The sequence below is a fragment of the Staurois parvus genome, unplaced genomic scaffold, assembly GCF_062004578.1.
Source record: "Staurois parvus isolate SC_StPar_1 unplaced genomic scaffold, SC_StPar_1.0 ptg000813l, whole genome shotgun sequence".
NCBI lineage: Eukaryota > Metazoa > Chordata > Amphibia > Anura > Ranidae > Staurois > Staurois parvus.
This window is the reverse complement of record NW_028318609.1, coordinates 2473152-2496430: the sequence shown is the minus strand read 5'-3', so window position 1 is coordinate 2496430 and position 23279 is coordinate 2473152. Positions and strand designations below refer to the sequence as shown.

At 43.0% G+C, this 23279-nt stretch overlaps 1 protein-coding gene across 1 annotated transcript in view; it reads right to left on the bottom strand.

The window, feature by feature from the left end:
• MYO15B (myosin XVB) overlaps window positions 1-23279 on the bottom strand; it is a 205917-nt gene that overhangs the window by 96185 nt on the left and 86453 nt on the right. Inside the window, exons 18-21 of the mRNA XM_089654889.1 lie at window positions 18010-18205; window positions 14629-14716; window positions 3408-3549; window positions 3178-3287 (exon numbers count right to left, since the gene is read on the bottom strand). Of these exons, the coding sequence (XP_089511015.1) occupies window positions 3178-3287; window positions 3408-3549; window positions 14629-14716; window positions 18010-18205 (536 nt within the window). The remainder of the gene's footprint in view (window positions 1-3177; window positions 3288-3407; window positions 3550-14628; window positions 14717-18009; window positions 18206-23279) is intronic.

Sequence of the window (23279 nt, the reverse complement as noted above, 5' to 3'; positions counted from 1 at the left end):
GCATCTGTGAACAGCAAATTTCAACTCTTGCCACAGATTCTCAATTGGATTTAGCTCTTTGACTGGGTCATTCTGACACGCGAATATGCTTTGATCTAAACCATTCCATTGTAGCTCTGGCTGTATGTTTAGGGTCATTGTCCTGCTGGAAGGTGAACCTCCGCCACAGTCTCAAATCTATTGCAGACTCTAACAGATTTTCTAAGATTGCCCTGTATTTGGCTCCATCCATCTTCCCATCAACTCTGACCAGCTTCCTTGTCCTTGCTGAAGAAAAGCATCCTGACACTGCCACCACCATGTTTCACGGTGGGGACGGTGTGTTCAGAGTGATGTGCAGTGTTAGTTTTCCACAACACCTAGTGTTTTGCTTTTAGGCCAAAAGGTTACATTTTGGTCTCATCTAACCAGTGCACCTTCTTCCACATGTTGCTGTGTCCCCCACATGGCTTCTCGCAAACTGCAAATGGGACTTCTTATGGCTTACTTTCAACAATGGCTTTCTTCTTGCCACTCCTCCATAAAGGCCAGATTTGTGGAGTGCCCGACTAATAGTTGTCCTGTGGACAGATTCTCCGACCTGAGCTGTGGATCTCTGCAGCTCCTCCAGAGTTGCCATGGGCCTCTTGGCTGCTTCTCTGATTAATGCTCTCCTTGCCCAGCCTGTCAGTTTAGGTGAATAGCCATGTCTTGGTAGGTTTGTAGTTGTGCCATACATTTTCCATTTTTGGATGAAGGATTGAACAGTGCTCCGTAAGAGTCCCCTGGACCCTGTTCCCTCACGATTATTGCAGCCTCCTTCCTGCTCTTTCCTAAATTCTCTAACCCACATCTTCAACCTCTCACTCTCCATAAGCACCTTTCCCTCCCCACTCAAACATGCACTGGCTATCCTCATACTCAAAAAACCCTTGCTGGACCCCACCTGTTTGAATAACTTAAGACCCATCTCCCTGCTCCCGTTTGCCTCCAATCTTCTTGAGCGCCTTGTTCACAACCATATGAACTGCTACCTCACCAACAACAACCTTCTTGATCCCCGACAATCTGGCTTCCGCCCACAACATTCCACTGAAACTACCCTACTAAAACTCACTAACGACCTACTATCTGCTCCTTGACCTTTCCGCTGCCTTTGACACAGTCGTCCACCTGCTCCTCCTCCACAGTAAACTCCACTCCATTGGCCTCCGTGACTCTGCTCTTTCCTGATTCTCCTCTTACCTTTCTCAGCACACTTTCAGCGTCACATACAACTCCTCCTCTCCCTCTTTCCGTTGGGATACCCCAAGGTTCTGTCCTTGGGCCACTCCTTTTCTCTCTCTACACCTCCACCCTGGGCCAATTGATAACCTTCCATAGCTTCCAATACCACCTCTATGCTGATGACACCCAGATCTATCTCTCCACTCCCCAGCTCACCCCCTCAATTTCCTTACATATCACAAATCTACTAAGCGACATATCAGCATGGATGTCACACCACTACCTTAAATTCAATCTTTCCAAAACCGAGCTTGTAATATTTAATTCTCCCTGATCCCCCACTCATGACTGTATCATTATGATCAACAGCACAACCATTGGTCCTTCCCATCAATGCCAAGGTACTAGGCGTAATCCTAGACTCTTATCTCTCCTTTGGGAACCACATCCTATCACTGGCTAAATCCTGCAGCCTCAACCTCCAGAACATTTGCAAAATCTGCCCCTTTCTGACCAATGACACCACAAAACAACTTATCCACGCCTTGGTTATATCCCACCTTGATTACTGCAACTCCCTCCTCACTGGTCTACCGTTACACAGGTTATCCCCCCTTTAGTCTATTATGAATGCTGCTGCTAGACTCATACACCTTACCAACCGATCAGTGACTACTGACCCTCTCTCTGAATCCCTTCATTGTCTTCCACTAACCCAACATATAAAATTCAAAATGCTAACCACAGCTTACAAAGCCATCCACAACACTGCCCCTAGCTACATCGCCAACCTCATCTGCAGATATCGCCCAAATCGCCCACTCCGCTCCTCCCAAGACATCTTCCTCTCTAGCTCCCTCATCACCTCTTCCCACGCTCGCCTCCAGGACTTCTCCACAGCCTCTCCCATCCTCTGCAACTCCCTACCACAGTATGTCCTGTCAGCCCCCACCCTGTCTGCCTTTAGGCGATCTTTGAAAACTCACTTACTCAGGGAAGCCTACCGCACCTCCACCTAGGAACTGTTCTTGAATCACCTCCACCAGATCATCCCCCACAGCTATCACCTTTTGTATCACCTCCCCCACCCTGTCTGCCTTTAGGCGATCTTTGAAAACTCGCTTTTTCAGGAAAGCCTACCTCACCTCCACCTAGGAACTGTTCTTGAATCACTTCCACCAGATCATCCCCCACAGCTATCACCTTTTGTATCACCTCCCCCTTCCTTTAGATTGTAAGCTCCATGAGCAGGGCCCTCATATTCCTTCTGTACTGAACTGTATTTTAATTGTACTGTCTTCCTTATATTGTAAAGCGCTGCACAAACTATTGGCGCTATATAAATCCTGTATTATAATAATAATAATAATAATGTACAAAGCTTGGGATATTTGTTTATAACCTAACCCTGCTTTAACTTCTCCACAACTTTATCCATAACCTGTTTGGTGTGTTCCTTGGCCTTCATGATACTGTTTCTTCACTAATGTTCTCTAACAAACCTCTGAGGGCTTCACAGAACAGCTGTATTTATACGAAGATTAAATTACACACAGGTGGACTCTATCTACTAATCAGGTGACTTCTGAAGGCAATTGGTTCCACTAGATTTTAGTTAGAGGTATCAGAGTAAAGGGGGCTGAATAGAAATGCATGCTACACTTTTCAGCTATTTATTTGTAAACAATTTTGAAAACCATTTATCATTTCCTTCCACTTCACAATTATGTACCACTTTGTGTTAGTCTATGACATAAAATTCCAATAAAATACATTTACGTTTTTGGTTGTAACATGACAAAATGTGGAAAATTTCAAGGGGTATGAATACTTTTTCAAAGCACTGTATACACACACACACTGTATATATCAGTGTGTCTTATTGTAAACTGTATGAATACATTGCACTGACACAACCCCATTGTAATGGGAGTGTGCTTAATTTTAAAAACTCTACCCATACTGACTTACTTCCTTCCGCACATATAGTCTCCAGTTTACATCACTGTAGGAGAAGTAGACACTGGCACTATGTTTGATGAGAGCTGACCTAGTGGTGTGGTCACCTTCAAGAGTTCGCCCTGAAAGCAAAGGAAATTCAATTGTTAAACTGAATAAAACAGAATGTGTTTGAAGAAGAAATTACAGGATGTTTAGAAAAAAAAAAGGTTATTAAAAAAATCTTGCTTTTTCTTTTTTACCTGTACCCCTTGGAGCCTGAACTGGGACTGGTGGTATTAAGCCAGATGAAAAGAGTCCTAAAAGTGGCTTTTGCTTCTCTCGAATAGAATTTGATGGCTCGCTCTTTTCTGCAGGAAAAAGTGGAGGAGGAAGAGGTGGTGCCTTTGAAGATCAAAAAAAAAAAAAAAAAAGAACAGTCATAATTTGTTTTTGTGCATTGCTGTTACAAATGCTTGGATTTCTAAACAAATTTTGTTCAGTGAGTTCACTTCAATGGAGCAACATTCAGAGCTGATGGGAGCAGGAGAGGTAAGTATTCACCTTTTTTTTTGCAGAGACAGAGTTTTCTGGCACTTTTAGCTACATGACACAGTTTCTTTAAATAAAAAAAATCTAAATTATTCAGAAGACAAAAGTGGGCACTGGAATAAATGAAAGTGCTACAAATAAAATGCAAAATGTAGCAACCAAGGCCAACTGTATAACCCCCCCCATCCTCACCGGGCCCAAAGTCTTTTGTTACCCCTCTTGCACTCTTAAATTGGCTAACCACAGTATCACACTTGAATTTGAAGATTTGTTTCTATGATCAACAGCTACTAATAGATTCAGGCTGGATATTGGAACTTCTGGAAAACTATCCAGTTGGCCAACAAGATTTGGCCTAATTCATAAAGTATACTGGTGTTCGTTCAGTGAGTTCACTTCAATGGAGCAACATTCAGAGCTGATGGGAGCAGGAGAGGTAAGTATTCACCTTTTTTTTTTGCAGAGACAGAGTTTTCTGGCACTTTTAGCTGCATGACACAGTTTCTTTAAATAAAAAAAATCTAAATTATTCAGAAGACAAAAGTGGGCACTGAAATAAATGAAAGTGTTACAAATAAAATGCAAAATGTAGTAACCAAGGCCAACTGTATAACCCCCCCATCCCTACCGGAATTTGAAGATTTGTTTCTATGATCAACAGCTACTAGTAGATTCAGGCTGGATATTGGAACTTCTGGAAAACTATCCAGTTGGCCAACAAGATTTGGCCTAATACATAAAGTATACTGGTATTCTCTTTGCAATGGTCTTGCAGTCAGTAGTGACAACCTGCCTTTGTTTCAGTTAGCACAGGGCTCAATGATTTAGGGCAGGTCAGTATTTTTTGGGGATTCCTTGCATAGTTATCAGGACAGTAGAAGTTCATCTGCTTTTGTAGCAGGCCTTTTGCTGTTGGAAAATGTTCCTTTTAAAGTGTATCTTTAGACAATACTTTTTGTTTTAGTTTTGGATGGCATGGGGAAGGGTTAGATTAGGGGTGCCCAAACCATGGCCTGCAGGCCAGACGTAGCACATGGTAAGCACATGCTCTGGGATGGTGGGTTGGCAAGGCCTGATCACAATCAATGGGTTGCCAACCCACCATCTTAGAACATCAGAGTGCATGGAGTCAGTGCAGGTGAATCCGGAGGGAGCAGGAGTCACATAAGCCAATTCTTCCTCTGTAGTGCTGGTTCCTTACCCAGGCGGAGTGATACCAAGTGTACTTTGCCTGGGACCTTCCAAGCAGCCTGGAGAGGGAAGCCAGCAGAAGCTGAAAGGGGAAAAGGTCAGTGTATTAAGTATCACAAACACTGCACATTTGCAATGGGGATATTATAAAAAAAAGATTATTAAGTTGCTTTTACACTGTTCCAGCGCAATGCACTTGTGGCTTTCCTGCACATTAGCTGCACTGAGCCACAGACTTCTATTATAACCTGCATGTTTGGTGCACTTTCTGGAAGCGCACCAATGCACCTGAAAGATGTAATAGAAGGGCTCAGTGCTCCTATTGTGCAGGTAAACACTAGCGCATCAGTGTGAAAGCAGCCTGTTAGGCTCCATTCACATCTTAGCATAGCGTTTTTGCATTTTTTCACGCATATCTTACCGCATTTTTGCGTGTTTTCATACAGCGTGTTTAGCCGTTTTTGAGATTTGGCATTTTTTTTATTAACCAATAGAGAAACTTATCATCTGGTGCATTTGTTGCTAGGTTTTTCTGCTTCAGCTTTTCCATCAGCTTTTCTTTCTTTTTTTAATTATTATTATGAATGTATTATTTTACTATTATGAATTTATTAATTATTTTATTAATTTATTATTTTTTGTTAGGGTAATAATAATAAATGAATACATAAATGTTAAATAAATGTTACATAAATACACAAGTAAATAAAAATAGTCATAAATAAATACTATGTAATAATAAATAAATAAATAAATATAATATAATATTGAGTAGGTTCCCTTTTGCAGCCAAAACAGCCCTTACCCAAAAATACATGGACACAACTAGACCTCTGAAGGTATGCTGTGGCATGTGGGACCAAGCTATCAGTAGCAGATCCTTTGAGGTACAAGGTGGGGCCTCTGAAGATTGGATTTGTTTCTCCAGCACATCCAACAGATGCTCAATTGGATTGAGATCTGGAGAATTTGGAGGCCAAGTTAACACATCAAACATTTTAGAACCATTTTTGCAGTTTGGCAGGGTGCATTATCCATCTGAAAGAGACCACTGCCATCAAGGAATACCATTTCAAAAAAGGGGTGTACTTTGTCAGCAACAATGTTTAGGTAGGTGGTACTTGTCAAGTAACATCCACATGAATGGCAGGACCCAGAAGAATATTGTCTCTGCTGGCTTGTCTTCTTTCCTCACTGCACCCTGGTGCCATCTATTACCAGGGTAAGCAATACACACACACCCAGCCATTCACATGACATAAAAAAAAACATGATTCATCAGACCTTCTTCCATTGCTCTGTGGTCCAGTTCTGATGCTCACATGACCATTGTATGTGTTTTTGGTAGCAGACACGGGTCAGCATGGACACCCTGACTGGTCTGTAGCTCTGCAGCTTCTGCTTTCAACACATCAACTTCAGGGACAACATGTTTACTTGCTGACTAATATATCCCACTGACTTTCAGATGCCTTTTTAATGTGATAATCAATATTGTTCACTTAACCTGTCAGTGATTGGTAAGGTTATGGCTGATCGGTGTATATTTCATGTGTCGTCATTGTGTAGATTTCCCACTCTGATTACTATTGTCACAGAAACAGAAAGTAGGGAAAATCCCAAACTTTAAAGTTGTCTTCAGAACAAAAGCTAAGGAACAAATTTTCAATGGGGACATGTGTTCCAGCAATAACTGTTTAAGAGGTAAATTCCTCCCACTTTGGGGAATTTCAATTAAACTTCCTGTTGTGTCTCTGAAACATTTTCTTTTGGCTTGCTAGTTCATTGGACCCCTTCTTACCAGTCATCCAGAATTCAGAAATGCCACAGCTTTGACTTACATCAGGATAGGAAACAGGAGTGTTGTGCCAAAGTGCCAAAGGAGACACAGGTACAGTGGCAGAGTTTCATATTCCACTGATCTCTGTGGTGCACATTGAAGATTGGTTGAAGGTTGAAGATCTGACAACATACAAACTCTACAGCTTTGCATTTTGCTTGTAAGGAGACAACCACATGCTGCATTGAGTGACTTGTGTGGTCTCTACCAATGGGGAGATAACCCTCCCTGACTCCTATGGCACTCTCCTCCTTATTGGTTGGTCAGGGCTGATTATGGGAGGATTATGAGGAGGATCCTGGGGAGGCCCAGGGAATATATACTGGAGACAACCCAGCATGTGTTGAGGGCTTGGAGGTGTGTGATGACTTGACATACCGTATTTTCCGGCGTATAAGACGACTGGGCGTATAAGATGACCCCCTACTTTTCCTGTTAAAATATAGGGTTTGAGCTATACTCGCCGTATAAGACTACCCCTCTTCCAACACACACCAAATAAAAATGAAAAAACATCAGATTTGATTTCAATATGGTATGGTATTTCAGTATGGTATTCCAATGATGGGGTGCTATTCCTCCCACTGACACCAATGATGGGGCATGATTCCTCCCACTGATACCAATGATGAGGCACTACTCCTCCCACTGACACCAATGATGGGGCACTATTTCATCCACTGACACCAATGATGGGGCACTATTCCTCCCACTGACTAATGATGGGGCACTATTCCTCCCACTGACACCAATGATGGTGCCCCATCATTTGTGTCAGTGTGTGAGGAATAGTGTCCCATCATTAGTGTCAGTGGGAGGAATAGTGCCCCATCATTGGTGTCAGTGGGAGGAATAGTGTCCCATCATTAGTGTCAGTGGGAGGAATAGTGCCCCATCATTAGTGTCAGTGGGAGGAATAGTGCTCCATCATTGGTGTCAGTGGGAGGAATAGCACCCCATCATTGGTGTCAGTGGGAGGAATAGCGCCCTATCAGTGGCAGGAATTGCGCCCCATCATTGGTGTCAGTGGGAGGAATTGCGCCCCATCATTGGTATCAGTGGAAGGAATAGTGCCCCATCATTGGTATCAGTGGAAGGAATAGTGTTCCATCATTGGTATCAGTGGGGAGGAGGAATAGTGCCCCATCGTTAGTGTCAGTGGAGGAGGAATAGTGCCCCATCGTTAGTGTCAGTGGAGGAGGAATAGTGCCCCATCGTTAGTGTCAGTGGGGGAGGAATAGTGCCCCATCGTTAGTGTCAGTGGGGGAGGAATAGTGCCCCATCGTTGGTGTCAGTGTGGAGGAGGAAAAGTGTCCCATCGTTAGTGTCAGTCGGGGAAAGGAGCGGCTGTTCCTTCTTTCAGATTTTCGCGGGGCCGCTCGGCTCCACCTCCTGGCCGGTGATTGGTTGCCTGTGTGTCTTTCCAGTGCTGGCGTCCAATCACCGGTGAGGAGGCGAAGCCGAGCGGCCGCGCTACCATCAAGCGGCCGAACTGAAAGAAGGAGCAGCCGTGCTGCCTGGACCGGATCGTTGTGGGACCGGGACCAGAGCCAGGTAAGGTACAGCAGCCCCTCTGCCCACCTGTACTTAGTGTCCGTTGGAGGAGGAGGGGGGCGGCGCCGCGCCACCCCTCGAAAAAGTGCCGCCCTGACACCGGCTCGCCGTATACCGGCGTATAAGGCGACCCCCGACTTTTCAGAAGTTTTTCTTGGGTTGAAAAGTCGTCTTATACGCCGGAAAATACGGTACTCTATATTGACAAAAGTATTGGGACACCCCTCCAAATCATTGGGTTCAGGTGTTCCAATCACCTCCATGGCCACAGGTATAAAATATCAAGCACCTAGGCATGTAGACCGCTTCTACAAACATTTGTGAAAGGATGGGTAGCTCTCAGGTGTGTGGAGCAAGGAGGAGGAATTCAAGCATGGTACCGTGATAGATTGCCACCTGTGCAATAAGTCCATCCGTGAAATTTCCTTGCTACTAAATACTCCAAGGTCAACTCCAAGGTGTTAGTGGTATTGTAACAAAGTGGAAGCAACTGGGAACAACAGCAACTCAGCCACCAAGTGGTAGGCCAAGTAAAATGACAGAGCGGGGTCAGTGTATGTTAAATTGCACAGTGCGGAGAAGTCGCCAACTAATGCAGAGTCAATAGCTATAGACCTCCAAACTTTGTGTGGCCTTCAGATTAGCACAACAGTGCGTTGAGAGCTTCGTGGAATGGGTTTCCATGGCCGAGCAGCTGTATCCAAGTCTTACATCACCAAGTGCAATGCAAAGCGTTGGATGCAGTGGTGTAAAACACGCCGCCACTGGACTCTACAGCAGTGGAGACGTGTTCTCTGGAGTGACCAATCATGCTTCTGTCTGGCAATCCGATGGACGTGTCTGGGTTTAGAGGTTGCCAAGCTTCGTGGAAGGGGGTTTATGGTGTGGGGTGCCAGGGGTTGGGCTTGGCACCTTCAGGGGTTGGGCTTGGCACCTTAGTTACAGTGAAGGGAACTCTTAAGGTGTCAGCATGCCAAGACATTTTGGACAATTTCTTGCTCCCAATTTTGTGGGAACAGTTTGGGGATGGCCCCTTCCAGTCCCAACATGACTGCGCACCAGTGCAGAAAGCAAAGTCCATAAAGACATGGATAAGCAAGTTTGGGGTGGAGGTACTTGACTGGCCTGCACAGAGTCCTGACCTTAACCCATTAGATCACCTTTGGGATGAATTAGAGCAGAGATTGCGAGCCAGGTCTTCTCGTCTGACATCCGTGCCTGACCTCACAAATGCACTTCTGGAAGAATGGTCAAACATTCCCATAGACACAATCCTAAATCTTGTTGACAGCCTTCTCAGAAGAGTTGAAGCTGTTATAGCTGCAAAGGGTGGGCTAACTCGATATTTAACCCTACAGACTAAGACTGGGATGTCAAGTTCATGAACATGTAAAGGCAGGCGTTCCAATACTTTTTGCAATATATTGTATGTGGATGGATGTTAATATAGCGTCTTGTCCTAATGGTGGATTTTATGTCTTCCACATGTACCTTGGATTGGTTGATTTTGGCTTGTGTTTTTTTGTTGGTGTGAGACTAGGACATTCATTAATACCTTTCTTTTGTTTTGATTCCAGTGCTAATAAAATTCTCCTGTGACCGGATTTGAGGATGTATTGAATATGCCGTTCACCTGATGTATACCAGTTTGAAGTAGGAGTTGCCGTATATGATATCCTATGACTTTGACTTGCTTTCAACCCATACTTCTGAGGTTAGTATACACACCAGATTGCAGTGCTATTATATATATAGTTTTTATTAGGTGAGCTAAAACCTAGTACTCTATTTTAGCACAACACCATTTTACAGCTAATAGCGCTATAAGGCATCTGAGGTTGAAGTGTATACTGGTGTAAGACATCTGAAACTGGAGGCCAAACTTCTTTTTGCCCTTTACTTTGTATGCTGGTTCCTGAATGATTTGTCACTGTATACTCCAGACACTTGAATGATCTGATTGTTACTTTCAGTTGCTTTGTATACCTGGAGTCATCTGACTACTGTCTGTGGTATGGCACTTGGATTGTTCTCTGGTTGGTATTCCTCTTGGCCTCCCTACAGTCCTGGAGTCCATGATGCTGTTTCCCTGCCAGCTTTGGATGTTTTTGTAAGTTTTTGTGTTTTTCACCTGTTTTGTTCTATTTCTGTTCTTTTACATAATTAAAGTGTTACTAAACACAGGACCCTGAATTCACTATTCATCTGGTCTCCCACAGTACACATAACATGGAAATGCAATTATTTTAGTAAATATAAACTGCTAAATACCTTTTCTCATCAGCAATTAGAGCAGTCTTGTGAATCTATCAGTGTCCAGCTGAGCACATGTTAAAGCCTGCAGGAGGAGTTTTCTTCCTGCTCTAGGAGAATGCAGAACCACTGACTTCTGTCTGGACAGTGCTGATTGGCCCTGTGCCGATCATATGCACTCTCCCAAAAAAAAAAAAACCTTTCTAGCAATACACATCAAACTGAGCATGTGTGGAGTGTCTCCACACAATAAGTCTTATCAGGAGATAAGGGGGGGGGGGGGCGCACTGGAAGAAGGGAAGGATCACAGAAGTCAGGATCAACCAGCATTTTTACACAATGCAGAGGATTAACCCCTTAGGTTCCACAATAAGTATATCAAACATGCTTTACTGCAGACTGATCAGACTGATTTTACTGTTGTGGGTTTAGTAACTGTAACGGATTCAACCCACACGCCCACAGCGACTAGCTAACCGAGGCGTGCACGTGCGGCCGTGACTTGGGGTAAGAGGGAATAAGAGGGAATTAATCTGAATATATATAAATATATAAGACCGGCCATGATATACTTTCACAGCCCGCACTACCTCTGGCCACCACTAGAGAGAGACTTCACTCCAATCCAGCTGGCTGACCACACACACAGGCAGACACGAATCTTATATACAATCTGGTGCACCCTAAGGGTTGAGGAGCAGCCTAGCAATTGCACATCCTTCTAGGATTCCTCCAGCTATCCTACAAGCTAGAACCTCGATGTTAATCACTCTTCCACTGTCCACACTCCCCCCCCACCAGACACACCACAAACGGTAGCTTGCCACCACCCAACAGTTTTACTGGCCTTCTGGGCCACCACACACACAGATCTCCGTCTGGCAGACCTGTTACCTTTACAATCTGCATGCAATCTGCCAACACGCAGTGCAATTGCATACAGATTGGCAATGAACTTGACCGAGCATATAAAGACACTGCAATACAATGCAATACAATCTCTCTGGAGATATGAGCCAGAGCTTAAGTACCCAGAAGTCACTTATTCATTTTATGATTTAAAATCCCGAAAGTATAAAAAAGTATAAAAAGTTACAGGAAATACAAAAAATACAAGAAGACACACAATTGGCTATCGACTATAAAATAAAAGGGAAATAAAAACAGAAATAAAACTTTTACCAAGAGTTATCCTGCGACTGGAGCAAGGCAGAGAAAGTCCGTAATCCGTCAGTCAATAGAACTGGCTCCATACGAATCACAACGTCCATATCCCAGGACCTCAATTTATGAGAATATGGACGTAGGCTGGACATTAGCCCTTGACCAATCGACTCTGGGGGGGTGTTCCTGTACCAGCCCACAGGACGTTCTGGGTACTGAAATGCCCAAACTCGATTGGACCAGGAACGGTTTGAATCGCCAAGTCAGGGATTGAATTTCCGACACCAGCACAACAGTCCGATCGCGACAGTACCAATCACTGTTCAGCTGTCGCAATCAGGCACCATATAACCATTTTCTGCATTTCTTTGGGATCCTACATAGGCTACAAATACAGTTTTACATGCAGGTGTAGCCTGCAGTGTGTCCAATCAGAAGGAAGTATTTTCATCTCTCTGCAACTAATATTTTAGCTTTTATGAGAGAGGAAATATATTCCTTTGATCTGCTGATATACTTCAAAGCTCCCAGACACATCGAAGCCACCTCTGGTCTCCCGCTGTGTCATGAAGCCGAACTGTCTCCGGCCTTTTCCTTCCAGATTTCCCAGAAGGTGACAAATCTTATCCAGAGGATGCTCTGTCCCTTTCAGATGCTAATTGGTGACCATATGTCTCTGCCTTAATTCTGAACACATCTTATATTATTATAACATGAAATGAGCTAAATCTACAATGTCATATTTCTACAGGTTACATCTCAGCTACTCAAATCTTACATGTACGTTACAGTAACACTTTAAGTTAATACTTTTGTTTCCTCATATTCATTATATTAGAATGATTTGTTTTTGGAATTTGTTTCATATATTCGCATTCATTTTGTATATTCATTATTTTCAAATCGATTCGAATTAGAATTTCAGAAGATTCAGAATGTTATTCTATAAAGCAGCCTAAGTAGAAATCATCATCCTATTTCACTTTTAAATCCATGTTTCCATTTCGCATTCATTTTCAAAGTCAAATTAATTTTTTAATTCAAATTCATTTTTGAATTCAGTTAATTTGTCTTTGTGAAAACATATTTAAAATTTGTTAGGATTGAAATGCTATTTTGATTCAAAAATTTGGATACATCCGAATCTCCAAATAATGAAAATGTTGTCCGAATTTCAATTTGTAAAGAAACGAATTGCACATGTCTAGATGCCACTGAAATCTGAGGGGGCACAGCCCACCCCAGCATCCCCCTAGATCTGGTCATGGATTCAACACAAATCTTGGGAAATCTTTCTCTTTTACTTGGATGTGGTGAGGGCAGCCAGGATTTACATCTTTGACACTGCCTCTATTACACAGATGGATTCTCTGCTTGCTATTCCAGAAGATAAATCAAAGAACAACCTCCTGCGCTTGGTTATGGTGCTTAAGGACTTAGTACACTGTCTGCTTTCCCGGCTTCCCAATACGGCCCTGGCATGCCTTGCTGCCACCTTTCAGGACTTGTGGGTATCCTTCCATACAATACTACAACACAACACTACATACTCACAAATGCATGTAAATAGTAAATGTAGCATAAAATTCAGAAGAGACTGCCTCCAGCTCCGCACCACTCAACTGATAGCATGGGAAGACCTTTCAGTGTCTTATGCGGCTTACACGTTTCAAGGGACGAGGCCTCTTCTTCAGAGCCCTGGCTCTGAAATGAGTATATTGCTTGTTTCATTTAGTAATAAAATTGTTTGGAGGTAAAGCACAAGACTGATGCACCCTCTTTTTCTTGTTTTGTAATGTTATTCCAGAAGGCTTGCTTCCAGATCTGCTATTTCTAAGAAGATTCAGCAAGTTGTTTCCATTGTTCTACATGGGAGGCATTATTGGTTAGTGAATGCTCTTTCTGATTCTTGGATTGGCAAATGTGCAATGTTAGTGCATGTAATCATATAGATGATGATTTTGTTATAATGTCATGAAAATTAATGTTGATTGTTATTGACATTATGGATTATAGATTAACCTTCTTCTATTCTCCTAAAAAAGCTTCAGTGCAAAACATGTTGAGGTAAAATACCATTCCCCTTTATGTTTCTAAATATCAATTATCTTATTTTTAAATCATTAAATAAAACTTAATTTTACATATAAATATGTGAAGTTTATTGTTGTGCAGGCTTATGAATTGCAAAATGGTGCGACTTCTCTTTATTGAAAAATCCACTGCACTAGAGCTGTGAGTGCTTCTTGAGCTTTTCATCAACAGGTCTCTGTTTCTCAGATCTTAAAGGCTGTGTTCTGGTCTTCTGTACATATGTTTTCTAGGTTCTAAGGTGTGTGCTTTGGCAGATGCTAAATTTTGTTGCAAGGTTCCACATAAGCTTCTTAATGTGCTCGGTTTCCATTTTACTTTGTTTTTTGGGATAGTTTTCCTGCCTTATTGTGTTCCCCCTCCATTACATCCTTTGAGGGACACAGATCTTTTCTCTAATATGTTATTGCTTTCTTTTGGAATACCTTCAAGAAACTTAAAATGTGTGAGGTCAGAAGGGTTAAAGCCTCAAGGGGGCTGGTCTTCAATTTTCTATGAGCCCAGCATCCATTTTTCCCTTGGGCAGCAGATAACCCTAGGTTGATTATTATTGGGCTGTGTTCCTCAATGGACTCCTGGAAATGGATTACAGTTAGAAAATGGCTTTGTGTCACCTCTGCTGCTGTATGCCAAAGCCCAAATTTGCCACATTTTCCACCGTGAATATGATCAATATTGATTAAACTACCCAGTTTCTGATTGGGTAGCCACTTTATCAACATGGCTATTATATCAAACAATAATTTTGTTTTTTTATTGCCAGCATTAATGCATTTTCACATCCCAACTTCTCTTTACATTGTCTTATTGAATGATCCAGTATTTTTTACTGGCCTTACCCCATTTGAAGGAGGGGCAGAGTTCCGGAGTCTCTCCAGGGCCTCTTCTTTGGGGTCTTTCTTCTTTAGGAAGGTTTGGGTTGTTCTCCTGCAGTACAGTAAAAAAAAGGATCATTCAAACTATAATGGCACCAATTTCAAGAAAGCACAGACATAAATGATGTTTTGGAGTAAAGAAAATAACTGGTTTGGAGGTATGGAGGAGCAAGTAACCCCCCTATAGCTCATGTGACAACCTTGGTCCTTGATCTTTTTATTAAGTGCTGTCATATGGGGGCAGAAATACAGTATATGCTTAAACTAGAGAAACTCACAAGTTACACAGAGCAGCAAAGGTAATGTGTTATTGGGAAGGGGGCCTCAAAGTGAAGGTGGGCAATCACGGTTATTTTAAAGATGAATGTGAGGATGATTTTAAAATGAATCACGTTTTTTCATTAGAAAGTAACAAATATTTTTTTTATACATCTGAGTCTATCAGCCACCTGTAGCACAGCCCAGATTGGGAGAAGTGGTCCAACAGAGCCAATCAAGGCTCTGTTGCTTTGTGTGAACAAGCTTACAGGAGAGGAGAGCAGAGTGATGACCTAATTAACCATTTGTGCTCCAGAAGGATTTACCGCCTTCCTGACAAGGCCATTTTTTGCTATGTGGCACTGCGCTACTTTAACTGGCAATTGTGTGGTCATGCAACGCTGTACCCAAATGAAATTTATATCATTTTTTTCACACAAATAGAACTTTCTTTTGGTGGTATTTGATCTCCACTTTTTTTTTATTATATAAATGAAAAAAGACCAAACATTTTGAAAAATAAAACAATATTTTCTATTATAAAATATATCCAATACAAAATATAAAAAAAATAAAATGTCTTAATAAATTGAGGCCAAAGTCTGTAGGAAAGTTATAGTGAAAGTTATAGTGACTTGAAGTATTCACTCCCCTTGAAATTTTCCACATTGTGTTATGTCACAAACAAAAAACATAAATGTATTTTACTGGGATTTTATATAATAGACCAACACAAAGTGGCACATAATTGTGAAGTTTTTTTGCAAATAAATATGTAAAAAGTGTGGCGTACATTTGTATTCAGCCCCCCTGAGTCAATACTTTGTAGAACCACCTTTTGCTGCAATTACAGTTTGTCTGTGTGAATAATTTTTTCACTATTTTTTTTTACATACCACCATCGCAGTGCAGCATAATGATATGACTGGTGTGGCAGTGATCAGGGACACTGGCTGGTGACAGCATGTTAAAAAAAAAATTACATAAAAATAAATTTATGCAAAAAATAATTTTGTAGTCAATATTTTAAATGTTTTTTTTAACATTAGTTTTTATTTTTTTTTTTATGCTTTCATTAGAGTGGTTCAGCATTCCCCTGTGTCTGTACAGGCAAAATGATGTACATATACATACTTTTGCCTTTTTGTGTCGCCCACCTGCAGTACATGTACTGTGCGTAGTCGGCAAGTGATTTTAATGTCCTGTTGCTCCTTCATTGTCCAATAACAAGCTCGAATGGTTTTTAGACTTAGCTGCATTGCTAAACTGCAGTATAGTTAGCAGGGACAACACAGGAAATGCAGGACCTGGCTCTGCCACACGACAGGGGTGACTGAGTCTCAACACTGGCTGCCAGAATTATAAATCCTTTTGCAAATAAGACATATATTATTTACCAGTTTGTCTGGTGATTGACTTGAAATGATCTATTAAGAGATTTTTTTTTTTTTTAATCTCCATGCACACTAGGAGCTGAAAAAAAAGGTTGGAAAAACACAGAATAAGAAACGTTAATGTTAATGTTTTAACCACGTTTTTCTGTTTTTGTTTTAGCTTTTTGCTGGTTGGTAATGAGCGGACCAGCAAGCCGGTCGCCCTGTGTCCTTAGCAACCAATGACTCATCAGCTGATGACAGCTGAATGTAAACAAAGGGATTGACAGCAATTAAAATTAGAGGAAAAAAAACCCCAATCCTACCAGACCCTTCAGGTCTGGTATAGATTTTAAGGGGTACCCCATGACAAAAATAAAAAAAGGCATGGGAGTCCCCCCAAAAATCCATAAGAGACTCTTATCTGAGCATGCATCCTGGCAGGCCACATGAACCATGCCAGGCCACATGCCCTCAACATGGGGGGGAGGGCTGCTTTGGGGTAGGGCGGCCCCTCTCCCAAAGCACCTTGTCCTCATATTGTTGGGGACAAGGGCCTCTTCCCCACACAACTCTGGGCTGTGGGCTTAACAAGGGGGGCCTCCAGATCCCGCCCCATTCCCCTATGTGAATGACTATGGGATACATTGTACCCCTACTCATTCACCAAAAAAAAGTAAAATAAAAACACAGACAGTTTTTGAAAAGTAATTTATTAAAAAAACAAACAACAATGTACCCTGAAGTAAATCCAGCGTCAATCAGTGTCTGGTGTGCACCTATTTTTTTTTTTTTGGGTCGGTGGCGTTTGACATGATTAATGCTGGATTTACTTTGGGGGATTGTACCCCATACTCATTCACATAGAAGGGGACCATTATCTGGGGGCCCCCTTGTTAAAAGGGGCTTACAGATTCCAATAAGCCAGCAATTCCTTTATCTACCCTCAGCTGTCAGCGGGGAATCGTAGTTAAGGATATGGCTGTCGGCTTGCCAGCCCACTCCTTAACAACCAGCTATTCACTGAACAAACTGCTGGAACTAGGGTTTAGGAGCGTTTAGGAGCATTCAGCATTTTTTTCTGCTGGCAAATTGCTCCCATAAACGCAAAAAAACCCTTTTTTTTCTGCTTCTAGAAGCTGAAGCTTGAAAAACGCTTCTAGCCTACAATAGTAGTGTGCATGGATACATAGGATAACACAATTTGCTTCTGGGGGCAGAAAAAATGCTTATAATTAGCTGCTAGGAGCTCGAAAATAAGTTAGTGTGCATAGTGTGCATTGAGCCTTAAAGCAGAGCTCCAGGCTCCTCCAAAAAATGAAAAGTCAGCAGCTACAAATACTGTAAGTGCTGACTTTTAATACAATATAGGGACACTGGGACACTACCTGTTCAGGGATCCAGCAATGTCCTCACCCAAGAAGATTCTTCAATCGGCTTCGGGTGCAGGGGTCAGCATCTTAAGTGTGCGCCTTCACAGCTGGTTTCCTACGAAGCATGCTGCGCTTTGTGATTGGTCCCACAGTCTTCTGGGTCCTGTGAAGTGTCTCAGAAGGCTGCCGTGGCAAGATAGAGGTGGTCTGACCTGGAAGTGGGAGCGTGTACCTGCCAAAATCAGGTACCTGCTCCCTCCGAAAAGTGCCAAATGTGGCAGTGGAGGGGGGGGGGGGGGAGGATACAAACTGCTACAAATCTGCTTTAACTGGTGTCATACCTGACTGGTTCGTAGGGTTTCGGTTCTTCTTGGGGACGACTTTGATACATCTTTATTATCTCTCTTATTTCTCTGCTGGGTTGTCGTCTAGGCGCAGATTTCACTTCAGCGACCTTCTTTGTCTCTTTTACTGGAGCACCTTCTGATTTAGGTGGAGGAAGGGGTACAATGGGTGGTGCCTTTGGAGATGGTATTTCTGGGAAAACACCAAATAAACAGAATTGTATCAGAAGATGCAAAGGCATAATAGGCTAACTGATTCTAAAATCTCACAGTTGATCACCTGTAATAAGTTACTCAGCTGTGATATCTTACTCATGGAGTGGAATAAAAAGGTGCACTATTTGAAAAATATTGTATTCTGATGTTTCAGGTTAATACAGTTAGGACCATATATATTTGGACACAGGCACAATTTTAGTTTTTTTCAGGTATTTACCAAAACATATTCAAGTTATAGTTATATAATGGATATGGGCTGAAAGTGCACACTCTCAGGTTTAATTTGAGGGTATGTACATCAAATTGGAGGAAGGGTTTAGGAATTACAGCTCTTAAGAGTAACCAGCCCCCCTTTTTCAAGGGACCAAAAGTAATTAGACAATTCAATCAAAAGCTGTTTCATGGCCAGGTGTGGGCTACTACTTTGTTATTTCTTCTTCAATTAAGCAGGTAAAAGGTCTGGAGTTGATTCTAAGGCTCCATGTACACGAACCTACGCTTACCGCCGGCCGCGGAAAAACACGGTTTTGCCACGTTTTCCCACGGCCGGCGTTCAAAACGTTCCTATCCTGAATGTGATTCTTCTGCATTCAGGAGAAGGAGGTTTAACCTCACTTAACCGCGGTAGCTCCTAAACTCTGCTAAAATCCGTTGTGTACATGGACATATAGGCTTTTATGGAGTTGAGTTTAGGAGCTTTGGCAAAAAAATGCCAAAAGTTCCTAAACTCGAAATTAGCAGCTGCTCCTGTACATGAGCCCTTAGTGTGGTATTTGCATTTGAAATCTATTGCTGTGAACCTACATCATGCGTTCAAATGAGCTGTCCATGCAAGTGAAGCAGGCCATTGTAAGAAAGACTCACAAAGAACAGCTGAAGACAGCTGCAGATAGAGCCTGGCAAAGCATCAGAAAGGAGGAAACCCAGTCTATGGTAATGTCCATGAGTTCCAGACTTCAGGCAGTCATTGCCAGTAAAGGATTCTCAACACAATATTAAGAATGAACATTTTATTTCTGATTATATTAAGTTATCCAATTACATTTGAGCCCCTGAAAATGGAAGGACTGTGTATAAAAATGGTTGCAGTTCCCAAAATTTGTACTTGCTATTTACAGTATATTCAACCCCTTGAATTAAAGCTGAAAGTCTGCACTTCAAATTAATTTATATTGTTTTGTTTTAATTTATTCTGGTGGCATACAGAGCCAAAAGTATGAAAATTGTGCCTGTGTCCAAATATATATGGACCTAACTGTACCTGTAATGATGGTTCAGTATATGTATTCCATTTCCTTATTTCACATACCTTTTATTTTTATTTATATATATACAGTGGGGATCGAAAGTTTGGGCACCGCAGCTAAAAATTTGTATTAATGTGCATAAAGAAGCCATCGGACATTGGAGATTTTTCCATCTTTCCTTGGCTTCTTTATGCAGGCGTATTCCCCTCCCCCCTAAAGCATGCGCACATCACCCCCATACTCAAAAAGCCCTCCCTGGACCCCTCTGACCCAAACAACCTCAGACCCATCTCCCTGCTGCCACTCACTTCCAAACTCCTGGAGCGCTTAGTCTACAACCGCCTAAGCGCCCACCTAACTGACAACAACCTCCTTGATCCACTACAGTCCGGCTTCCGTCCCCTACACTCCACCGAAACCGCCCTCCTCAAAATCACCAACGACCTACTAACCGCCAAAGCCAAAGGCGACTACTCTGTCCTCCTCCTCCTGGACCTCTCCGCGGCCTTCGACACAGTTGACCACCCCCTCCTCCTTAATAAACTACTCTCCCTTGGCATCAGAGACACCGCTCTCTCCTGGTTCTCCTCGTACCTATCCCGACGCTCCTTCAGTGTCACCTACAATGGTGCCACCTCCCCCTCACTCCCCCTCTCTGTTGGGGTCCCCCAGGGCTCTGTCCTTGGACCCCTTCTCTTCTCCATCTACACCTCCTCCCTTGGCAAACTCATACACTCCCACGGCTTCAACTACCATCTCTATGCTGATGACACTCAAATTTACCTCTCCACCCCTCACCTCACCTCCACTTTCTCCGCCCGCATCACTCACCTCCTAAACGACATCTCTGACTGGATGTCGCTCCATTTCCTCAAACTCAACCTCTCCAAAACCGAGCTTCTCGTCTTCCCTCCTGCCCGCGCCCCCCCCCATCCTATCCATCACTACTAACATCACCACCATCAATCCCGCCCCGCAAGCCAAAGTCCTTGGAGTCATTCTGGACTCTAACCTCTCCTTCCAACCTCATGTCAAATCACTTACAAACACATGCAGACTCCACCTCCGCAATATCGCCAAAATACGCTCCTTCCTTACCCCAGACACCACTAAACTACTTGTGCACTCCCTGATTATCTCACGCCTTGACTACTGCAACTCCCTCCTCACCGGCCTACCCCAGTGCAGGCTCTCCCCCGCTTCAGACCATCCTCAACTCAGCGGCTAGACTCATCCACCTCACCACCCGCTCCACCTCTGCCACCCCCCTCTGCCTCTCCCTCCACTGGCTCCCTATCGCCCAACGCATCAAATTCAAACTACTCACTCTGACCTACAAAGCCATTCACAACACTGCCCCTAACTATCTCACCAACCTGATTCCCAAGTACCACCCTACCCGTACCCTTCGCTCTTCACAGGACCTCCTTCTATCTTGCTCCCTGGTCTCCTCCTCACACGCACGTCTGCAAGACTTCTCCAGGTCCTCCCCCATCCTCTGGAACTCACTACCCCAATCCATCAGACTGTCACCTTCCCTCCTCACCTTCAGGCGCTCCCTGAAAACCCACCTCTTCAGGGAAGCCTACCCCACCCTCACCTAACTGCTGCTCTCCTTCATTCCTCCTACCACTCCATCCCCCACAGCCACTTCCTCCTGTACCACTACCCCCTCCCTCCTAGATTGTAAGCTCGAAAGAGTAGGGCCCTATAACCCCTCGTGTGCTGTTTGTAGTTGCTGTAATGTTTCATGTATTGTCCCCCCCTCTATTGTACAGCGCTGAGCAAACCCTTTGGCGCTATATAAACTCAATGTAATGTAATAATGTAATGCACATTAATACAAATTTTTAGCTGGGGTGCCCAAACTTTCGATCCCCACTGTATACAGTTAAAGTGGTTGTAAACCCTTTCATATACCTAGTGAAGTAACTGGCCTCAAGTGATACACAGATGAAACCAGGGGCGGACTGACAACTCATGGGGCCCCCGGGTAATAGGGGACCATGGGGCCCCTGTGTCCTTGCCCACACTCAAAAAAGCCTATAAAAAAGGTACCAGGGGCATTTCATGGGGCCCCCTATTGACCCCGGGCCCTCGGGCAGTGCCCGAGTGCTCGAATGGTCAGTCCACCCCTGGATGAAACACATCCTCCTACTTAAGTTGTACGCGTTTATCTGCAATATTCTCTTCTCTACATCTGTTCAAAGTGCAGAATTTATAAAGCTTGTTTGAGAGTTCAGAAAAAAGGGGGCAGAGAGATGAAATTACACTCTTCAGAGCTCAGTAAGGAGAGCTCTGATAGATGATTGGAAGTAAGAGACACCCCCCCCCCCCCACGCAGCTCACGAGAACAGAGCTGAGGCTGTCAATTTGCTGGAGGTCCCTCCCCTTTCACCATTTTTTTCTTGGTGTCAGGAATACTTGTCAGAAGTGAGTGATGCTGATAGCAGAGAAACAAGGCAGCAGACAGAACTGACACTTAGTGCTTGTAATTGTGACAATTACACATGATAGAGGGATGTGCTTTATTTATATTTCATGGTTGAGGTTTATAACTACTTTAAGTGCAAGTCAAGCAGTCCAATTTGACAGTTACAGTGTAGGGACAAACAAGATATCATTGACAGGGGTGCTTCCAACAGTCAGATTTTATTCATACAATTTAAGCTTCTTTCCAAAAGAAAAAAAAAGTTTTATTTGCTTAACCATTTGAAGACTGGACTGTTTTACTCCATTCCGGTCCAAGCCATTTTCAGTTTTCAGTGCAGTCACAAATAAATAATCTTTCTTCATAAATATAGGCCAAAATATATTCTGCTACATTTCTTTGGTGAAATAAAACAAATCAGTAGATGTTATTTAGTCTGTGTAAAAGAGTCTGCAAACTATGATATACTGTATATATTTGAAAACTGACCAGTCCTGATATACTGACTGCCTATCACATTTTGTGAGAGAAGCCTAGGCTCATTTTTGCAGCTGCTTTTCTTCTGCCAGGAGAAAACCATTTAGAAGAGCCTCAGTGTGCATGATGCCTTAATATTTTTGCGACAAAATTTTAAAGACTGCGGAATGAATATGAAAATTAATTTCTTTTCACAAAGTGGTCAATTAATAAGATAAAATAAATTAATGCCAACACACAGCATTTGCATACTTAGAAATACACCCCACTACATATTCTGCCACACCTCCCAAGTATGGCGATACAACATACACAGCTTAGCCCCATAGAGAGGCCCAAAAGCATCTTCAGGCTTTCTAGGGGCATACAATTATGCATCTAATTTCCTGACTACCTATCATATTTTTGGACATATTGACTGATGTGATGGTGACCGGAGACACTGTGATTGACTGCACTATTAGGGCTTATTCACATGTGAGGTTGGGGGGCAGTAAAACTTTGCAGGTGAGCTATACGTCACCAACCCCAACTACTACCCTTTCAGCTGCAGAGGCAGCAGCCAGGGGTGTAACACATGCTGCGACTGTGATGCTTTGCAGACATGGCAGGCCCCCTGACATTTTCAGCAGGCATAGTGCCCACCGATTGTGAACTATTCACGTTGGGGAGCTTGTACGGGGTCCAGAGGGTTAATGCAAGCAGTGAGGAGGTGACACAAGGCATCCTCACTGCCTGTCAAATGCTCTTTGAAAAGCAATCGTGCACGGATCACTCTTCAAAGAACACCTCACATGTGTCGTAATGATTGAGGACATTTAGCTCCATTCACACAGCGGTATGCAGTATGATACTGCACACTGTTTTATAAAAAAGTTTTTTCAATTCACAAA